The 9,016-nt window shown below is 34.4% G+C and overlaps 1 protein-coding gene and 1 pseudogene across 1 annotated transcript; both read right to left on the bottom strand.

Annotated features, from left to right (window-relative positions):
* Nucleotides 1–288: 288 nt before the first annotated feature.
* On the bottom strand, nucleotides 289–3,664 carry LOC25482883 (serine carboxypeptidase-like 45; annotated as a pseudogene).
* A 1,269-nt stretch (nucleotides 3,665–4,933) lies between these two features.
* On the bottom strand, nucleotides 4,934–8,790 carry LOC25482882 (protein SIEVE ELEMENT OCCLUSION B). Its single transcript, XM_013611492.3, has 7 exons — nucleotides 8,492–8,790; nucleotides 8,283–8,372; nucleotides 7,629–8,062; nucleotides 7,326–7,420; nucleotides 7,023–7,156; nucleotides 6,189–6,674; nucleotides 4,934–5,794 (listed from the first exon to the last, which is right to left on the bottom strand). Exons 1-7 carry the CDS (start codon nucleotides 8,714–8,716, stop codon nucleotides 5,153–5,155), a joined length of 2,106 nt encoding a protein of 701 aa, XP_013466946.1. The 5' UTR covers nucleotides 8,717–8,790; the 3' UTR covers nucleotides 4,934–5,152.
* Between the last annotated feature and the right edge of the window lie 226 nt (nucleotides 8,791–9,016).

Genomic DNA, 9,016 nt, shown 5'->3' with positions numbered 1-9,016 from the left:
ATTACAATTAAATAATATTGTGTTGCATTGAACTTCCTTTACTATTGCATTTTGTTTGTGATGTTTTAGTTTACTTAACTTTTTTTATGATGCCAGGACTTATTTAAAGATAATCAGAAATATCTAAATTGACAATAACAATATAAGAGAGTGAAGCAGGACCGGCCATTAACGGGAATATTAAGTTCGATGGAGTTGAGCCTCCGATTTATGTTTCAATGTCCTAAATCCTAATGCTTTTTTAATTTCATTGATGCTCTATAAATAACATTAAGTATTAAATTAAAATTTTAAAAAATTATTTGACCACAAAACAATAATGATAATTATGATTACAATGATGTTAAATATTACAATGAATTTTTCAATGTTTTGGAAGTTGTTTTCCTTCCAAAAAGGCTTTGAAAAGCACCAGAGACCTCCCTGGTTGAGTAAAGGGAGCTGCATGACCTGCTCCTCTTATGGTTGCAAAGGACAAGATGTCCCCATAAACTTGGGTTGACCCAGCAACCTAAACAATCAAATATAAACATAAGTTAGTTTTAAAGTGGTGTAAATGACTTAACAGTTTTAGAAAGAAAAAAAAAAAAGTTAACACTCAGTTAGGATTTTGAAATCATTTACTATTGTGAAAAAGTTCACAGTAACAAATATACTATTGTGAATGATTTGTTATTTTTCTTACAAAACTATTGTGAATGACGTATTACCAAATGAACCCATAAAATAAAAATCTTATCCATTCTAAATGTTTACCTGTCTTCCCATAAACCAAGGTCTATAGGCCCCTGTTGTGTTCAACCCCAGTTCCTTGGCCAATCCGGTCACTAAAGATCTCGTACCAGTCAATGGTATGACCGAATCTTGGTCACCACTGCAAGACCAAAAAATAGCTTTGATTAGATGACATTGACTAACTAACTGGTAAATGTAACGACAAGTAACAAGTCGGAGGAAAAAAATTGTGTTACCTGTATGCTAGAACCCTAACACCCGACTTAACAAGTTTCCCTAGCATAGAGATGGTAGGATTCTCAAGGTTCTGAAAATCATATACCATAACTCTATAACAGAAAGGAAATATTGGTATTAGCTCATATCTACAAACTTTTGACAAAATGAGTTAAATTATTCTCACGATAAAAAGTGGAAATGAATGGATGAGATATAACCAAGTTGAATATTGAAATTTATGTTCTATTTATATTACAATTACTTTTCTATTTAATTTCGTCTAAATCGCCAATTTGGTCTCTTATATTGAAAAACATTTTGTAAATCAATTATATATGTAGACCAAAGTTTTTGGAAGTTGTAACAGGATCCAAACTCTATTGCTAAGTCGTCTATCGATCAGACTGTAAAACTTACGAAGTACATGTTGACCAATTTCCCACAAGCTGTGTATGCAGTGCCTTCTGCACTTCTTTCCTATTTAGATATGCGACCGTTTCATGTCCGATGCACACATCTATCTTCTCTACAGCTTGCTAATAAAAGATGGAAGGAAGAATTAGAATCTGAACATGGGAAAGAAAAGAAAAGAAAGTAGAGAATTTAGATTGACAGAGAACGGGAGTTGTGTATACCAGTTGAGTTAACACATATGCCTGTTGTTTTCCTGGTGGTGGACAGACATCAAGAGTTACATCCATTGCATCAGTATATGCAGTAAGTCAAAAATATGGACAAAAATTAATGATCAAATTTTAAAAATATGTCTCCATTGACAATAGCCGATTTACTTTATCACATGCGTTACTCAGTTTCCCAGTCCGACTCTGTCTTCTAATTTCAGCAACACTGCATACTGTTTTCAACATTTGATATGTTGAATCTTGAATCTGTCCGTGAGACCACAAAAATTCAGCTCCACTGCTGAAATCTGTGTTGAATTCAAGAAGGGGATTTCCTATCTGCAAAATATCAACAAAGGAACAATGAAATGTTACTTAAAAATTATAATTTCCCATCCGAAAATTATTTAAAAAAGTATTCCGAATAAATACATACGGCTATCCCCTTCAGTCTTATGTTGGCATTGGTTTGGATGATTAGCTCCGCAAGCTGCGGGGCAAAGTGACCTGAAAACAGTAATGAGGTTTTAATTAACACAACATTCAAATTAAAAATACTAATCACTTCATACAAAAATCTACTACCTGCGTAGCTCTCTCCGGTGATAAAGAAATCACTGCTTCGATGCATGGGGAATCTGGAGAACCATCCCTGTAAAAACAACAAGTTATCCCTTGCTGTATATAGAGAAGGGATTAGTATTGTTTGAGAGAAAAAATAATCAAGGGTAAAAATAACAGAACTTGAGGTTTACTGAGATGATTCATTGAAGAAAAAGTAAAAAAAAAAAAAAAAGGAAAGAAAATTAACCTGTAATTTGGTCATTCACAAGGAAATAATCAGACTTGTTGGCTGAATATGAGAAGCCAACACCAATTGGAGAGTCTAAGTAGATCATGTTAGCTACTGCATGAAGTAGAAATATAAATTTTTTAGTATAAGCAAAAAAAGTATGAAAAATCAACAAAAATATAAGAGACTTGTTGTGTTACCTTTGTTCCAACTGAATGAGTTTTTCACAAGGCCTTTCCTTGTTGGCTTGAAAGGACCATGCTCCGAAAATGAACCTTGACCTACTGAAGAACAGCCCGGTCCTTCAAGGTCCAAAACAAAACATAAGTACAAAACATCTCAGATCAATTCAAAAATGTTATGAAAATAGTCGGCGACAATTTTCACTATTTGATACAGACTTTGTTATTAGTCATTTTTTGATACAGACTTTGTTATTAGTCATTTATGATTGTTTTTAGTAAATCAAGTTTTCTGTTTGTGTATCCAATATAATAACACAATATTCAGTTTCCATCTGTAATATGGTATCAATGTAAAACCCTAAATTCCCTTTCTTTCCAAAATTCTTAAGAGTTTTCTGCCAAAAACAAAAACTTGTGACATATACTACACAAGCCTCCAGAATGTCAAAAAATGGAGAGAGAAAAAAATCAATGATCAATTTAAACAAAATGTAGAGATGTCACAAAATTGTTGAGAATATATATAGTTATTGTTTTTAAACAAAAAGAGTATATTTTCTAAACAACTTTCACCTAAGCTTAAGTTTGAGAAACTTGTAACAAAAACTAGACATGCCACCAGAATGTAAAAAAAATGTTAGGGTCAAATGTTTTGAGAATGTAGTTATGATTTGAAAAGAAAAGTAGTAGATTAGGTAAAATGAACGCAGTTACGTACCTCCGTTTAACCATAATACTACTGGTTTTGAAGCTGGATCAACTTCTGCTTCTACGAAATAGTAGAAAAGGGCTCTCTGGTGGGTTTCATCAATGGTTATATGGCCAGAAAATTGTTGAAAATCAACTTTGGGCTGATCAGGTAAGCGTGTGATCTTATCTGATTCCAAAGTTGAATTCACTCCTCCAAGAATGAACATGAAAATCGTAGAGAAAACGCATAACTCGGTGTTAGATGTCTTCATGGTATGAGAGATTTGGGGTTGCAAAAAACTAGTGAAGAGAGGTTGATTATATAGAGGCTAAGAATGAAGTTGGAGTGAGTGAGTGATGATGATGATGGTGGAGTTTTTGAGTGAGAGAGGAGAGTGGAGTGTTGTGTGTGAGGGAATCTGAATAATAATGGCGAATATGGGAATGTGAGTCTAAAGCACTTACTAGTGATATGTATGATGCAGTAGTAGTATTCCTTACCACACTTGGTAATTTTAAATAGTGGGGTAAAAAGCTTGTAACATGTTCCACTCAACTAAAACTTGAAAAAATTGGTGGAATCCAATGTGTTACTCAACTAAAATACTTTCATGAGATGAGACCCTTTGCATATTGTACCATGTTTTCCGTTTAAGGCAAAGACGTGAGAATGAATAAACTAACCCATTTCATTGCTTTTGTTCCCTATGTGATGCTTTTGTTCCCATTTCTACACACATCAATTTTATGTGGGATCAAAGTGCAGAAGATTGGTAAAAAATATGCTTTTGGTCCCCCCCTCCCAAGCCCCAAGTGAGTGGGATTGGTAAAAATATGCCATGGGGATGAGTTCGACATCTTTCACGGCTGACCCTGTTCAGGAGGCAGAAGTGGCCACACCGCCCTTAGGCTCGACCCAACAAGATGTGGTGATGTCAGAGCCGTTTGTCGATCAGATCCCATCTTCTGAGGTAACGAATGGTGCAACTCAAGGTGGAGGCCTAGTTGTAAAGAAGATATTTTCCCTATGGATAAACTATTGTTTATATAATCCTTAGGTCTTAATTAATAGGTACTTTGAATTAATCCAATAAAAAAGATAGAGGGGATTCAAGAAAACCCTAATCTCCGCTACTTATCTGAATCAACCAAACCTAATCTCGCATTGTGCAAGACAATTAAAAACTTGCAAACCCATATTTTCTTTTAGTGCTTTTTAATCAGTAAGTTTAGTAAATTGCTAAGTTGAACGACAATCTTTGTGGAGACGATAACTTTGTGCTTTATTATTTTTTACGATTGGATGCACGTGTCAATTCGTCCATCCATATACACCAAGCACCAGCTTGTGGGAGGACTGTTAAGAATGGAAGAAGAAGAAGAAGATATTACTTGAGGAACAAGTTATCTCCCATAACTCGAACTAACTTGCCACATAAGCATGTACAACTGTTATGACAATTAGAAAGGCCCTGATATAGAACTTATTAGGTTAGACTGGAGTTAGCTTATAAGTAGTATCCACCATCATTGTAACAAACTCAATTGATGAATAACAGAATTTCTTTCACTATGCTCTCAATTTTCTCTTCTAGAATTCTCAATTCACTTTCTTAATATTAAGTATGGTTTACATCTTAGAACTTATTAAGACAATAATATAGATAAAATGATAAGATTAGAATAAATAATAAGACAAGAAAATTTCATTAATTCATCAAGACAAAACAGACATTTGAAGCCATTATTTAAAACAACCCATTCAAGGGCACACAAAAGGCTTAGATCACATCTGTTACATAACCAACATAAACAAACCAATGAAAAAAACAACAAAACATGACACACAAATCATCATAAAACAAAACATTCAACAAATGATTCCAGAAACCAACCAAACAAACACATCAAGACCTTTTCTCAATCTGAACAAAACCACCACTCTCAGCAGGAGCAACTTCAGCATTCTCGTGAGTATGACCATGGCAACACTTGTAGCTAACAGAAGCAATCTCCATTGATCTTCCACAGTTTGAATCAGGACAGTAAATAGGATCAAGAATATCAGAAGGGTAATTAGCCAACTGCATATTAGCACAAGCAACAGGATATTCTCTTCTCTTCCTTTCATAATACTCCTTAAAAGCAACATCAAAACCAGCTTTCTCAAGCACTTTCTCTTTCCATATCTCAAAATCAACAGCAGTTGCATACATTTGATCGCCGCGGCCGAGCAGTTTCACATTTGGTCCTTTGCTTAACAGAACCCAACCAGGCTGGTCTTGTTTGAGACAAAGCAAGCTTTTGATTTCGTCTATGGTTGGATCTTTGTGTTTCTTTTGAATCATGTTTGCAAATAAGCTTTCTATGCCTATCCAGAAACGAGGAACGATTCTTTTGTCTTCCTTTCCGAAGTGGAAGTGCTCTATGACTGCATCAGCTTTTCGGGTGATTTCGTGCCTTTTGATTTTCTCTATTGCTAGTGCAAAGTCCTGTGTCCATTTTGGGTCTGTTCCTCCATATATGAAGATGAACGTGTCCCCTTTAATCTGATTCACATTCACATTTGTATAGAATTAATCAAACAAATATTCGTTGAAAAGCATTGTATTTAGCAAGTTGAAATCCCTTTGGTCAATATTTGACGCATTCAAGCATCCAGGACAACCGTGGCTGTAGGGTGGGATCGGACGATTGAGATTTCAATATAGATTTGATTGTATGTATGGTTCTATGCATTGAAAGTATGCAACTTATATTTACAGATTCCTTCAATAAAATCATACTATAGTGCCGTTTTTATAGGTTAGTTATTAAAACACCTACGTAAATATCTATATAATTTGATTGCATGTATGTGTAAAAAAAAATTAGAAAGCGAGTCTATACAAATTTAATCAAGACAAACATAGTATTAAAAATAGCTGCAAAATTTGCACTTACAAGGTCTTGGAGTCTAGGATAAACCTTCTTCATTTCAGCCCAAAACCAGTTCCATTTTTGAGTAAGTGACTCATCATCTGTGGGACGAAAAGGGAAGGCATCTATTCCCCAAACAAAAATCATATGCATTGCATTATGGTTCACAATCCTACCTAGAGGATTCAGAACAGGTAGAATTGGCTTATTCTTGTAGCTCAAGTCTTCTCTTATCAACCTTATTCCAGCCAAGGGATAGAAGTACTCAACCACATACCATGGCATTTCTAGCTTCAAATTATCAAATTCAGCTTTGTGAAGTAGGGTCCAATCATCCACAATTGGGATCCACAAGATCTTGAAATCTTCTTTTCTGTATCCTTTTAGTTCTCTTGGTTCTTCTTGTAGTCCAACATAGATGGATTGTAGAAGACGAATCTCGTCTCTGATGCTGTCTAGGCCTGAAATGAATACCAATACATGCTTCTTCCTAAACACTTCGATGCTAACCTGTTGAATTAACAACGGAAATTAGAGACAGAAAAAACTAAGCTATTTGCTTAGTGAAAATGTTTTCACAAAGTAAACGGAACATAATGTTGTATGCTTTTTGAAAACTACTAAAACTTGTAATTTAGTGACAAAATATATTGGTCCCTCTAGCAACCGATTTTGCTACTGATTTTCAAATCAGAAGTTAAAACGAGTTTGTGATCGATTCAGAGATTGATATAAAAAATGTCGATATTAGTTGCTATTGTTAGCGACCAATATAGCGGACAATTCAATCATATCTTAATAACTATCATTAGGTTTTTGATATCTTTAAACATGAACCACATTTAAATATTAACTAACCATTTGTCTGTTCAAGCCATCAAACACAAGGGGGTCCTGAATTTCATTGTGGAAGACTAGAACCTTCAAAACCTCAACAATTTCTGTTGGAGTTTGAAGAACCCTCTTACGTCTCCAGTAATCTTCTAGCTCACCTGCAATTTACATACATAATTTATAATTGGCATCTGATTTATTTTTCTTCATTGATAATTCAATGTATGTGTGTTTCCAAATAATGCATTAAAAATTCAGTGTTTGTATCTCCTACTAAAAAAAGAAAATAAAGATAAAGTGAATAATATTAAACATATAAATAATTACCTATATGCTTTCTGCTCCTTGTAAGATGAGCCTTTAATTTGCTTACAATGGAAGCAAGCTTGACATCATAACTTGATAATTCATACCTATCATCCCTGAAACAAATTCATGAAAACACTCTCATGAATATTACTCCGTCTGATCCATATTAATTGACACATTAACCTTACTACATGTCAATACACAACTTTGACCACTAATATAGTAAAAGTAATGAAAAAACGACATTTTAAAAGTATTTATTGATACAAATTGAATAAACACGAGTTACGAAAAGATATTCCAAGGAATTAAAGTACTTACGAATCACCGAAAAGAAGATCAAGATGATTAGCACAAATAATAGCAGTAATGATAGCCCAATAAACAGCAACAGGAATCTCTTGCATAGCTTCAGACAAAGCAGGAACATCTTTATGTTCATACCCTTTTGTTGAAAGCTTTTCCAACTCAGTAATACACTCAACAGCAAACAACAGATTCTTCACCAAACTGTTGTAATCAGCAATGGCTTGTCTATTCTTATCGACACTTTGAACACGGTTCATTGTTGCTAATGATCTTCCAAGTGTATCACCACTTGGTGTTTGAACTAGGTGCCAGAAATTTCCATATTCCAATGAAAATGCAGCTAGTGCAAAGATTGCTTTTCCATCCCATGTATGGGATTTCAGCTGATCAAGGATTGACATTGTTGTCATGTGAGCATGGTGCTCACCAGGAAGTGTGCTCATCATCTACAAATCACAAAATAATTAGTTAGAACTTAGAGATAAATTTCACATTTTTTTTGTCACAATCTTATCCTTAAATTTGTTTCTGTTTTCAATTTTGATTGCATATTAATAGTGTGCAATTTTACATTAGAGCTTCGCTCTGGCTTTAAATGAGTCCCCCCGCAAGTGGACAATGGGATTGGTTCCCTCAAATTAATCGGTCCTTAGATATAAAAATTACCTGGGCAGAAATATGCTTCAGTTTACGGATAGGAGGCTCATAACCAGATAAGGGAAGTCTGTCTTCTACAAGACCTACAGGAGTCCCAGTCTGCCAAACAAATGATATAATATATTCTTCGTTAATTCATAATTATATTTGGAAGCGAAAAAATTTATCAAAAATTTTTTAACGACAAATGTTAATAATTAGTTGTTAGAAATATTTACCTTGGATGCAACACTATCCGCGACTGCAGTGGAACGCTTGAGAATGTTTGAAGTGAGATTGAAAAGCGATTCCACATCGTACCTTTCACCGGTGTGGACGTGAGTTAGGTAAACGGTTTCAAGGATCTTATCATCACTCCATGCCAATGGGTTTGAAGTTCTTGCTTGTTGGCTATAAGCTGACACATTACTTACAAGTGAAGATGGCGCCATTGAAGACGACATGTTAGGCCAAGAAAGTTATTATATCTCTCTTTGGAGCTACTATGGTTTTGTTGCAAGTGATGTTTTGTTCTTTTGTTGCTTGCCCTATTTATAAGGTTGAGAATAGATAACAGTTTACACTTAATTTGTATGACAAGTTTTCGAAAGAGATACTATAAAAAGAAGGTGATGAAATACATGGTTGTCCTTTATCTAACTTAATGTTAATTAGAGTTTTAAATTATAATATTAGCTTGAAATATCTTCTACACAAATTTAAAATAGTCACTAGTAAGACCTTAAATAATAATTTATTCGTCC

This window comes from Medicago truncatula, chromosome 1 (assembly GCF_003473485.1).
Source record: "Medicago truncatula cultivar Jemalong A17 chromosome 1, MtrunA17r5.0-ANR, whole genome shotgun sequence".
Classification (NCBI taxonomy): domain Eukaryota; kingdom Viridiplantae; phylum Streptophyta; class Magnoliopsida; order Fabales; family Fabaceae; genus Medicago; species Medicago truncatula.
This window is presented reverse-complemented; position numbering and strand designations above follow the sequence as displayed.

What these genes read in the sequence shown, in the direction of transcription:
- LOC25482882 (XM_013611492.3), bottom strand. Translation starts at nt 8,716, where the DNA reads ATGTCGTCTTCAATGGCGCCATCTTCACTTGTAAGTAATGTGTCAGCT. An exon ending in AAGGAGCAGAAAGCATATAG is followed by an intron (nt 7,157 to 7,325) that starts GTAATTATTTAT and finishes TGTAAATTGCAG; the next exon opens with GTGAGCTAGAAGATTACTGG. An exon ending in ATCCTAGACTCCAAGACCTT is followed by an intron (nt 5,795 to 6,188) that starts GTAAGTGCAAAT and finishes AATGTGAATCAG; the next exon opens with ATTAAAGGGGACACGTTCAT.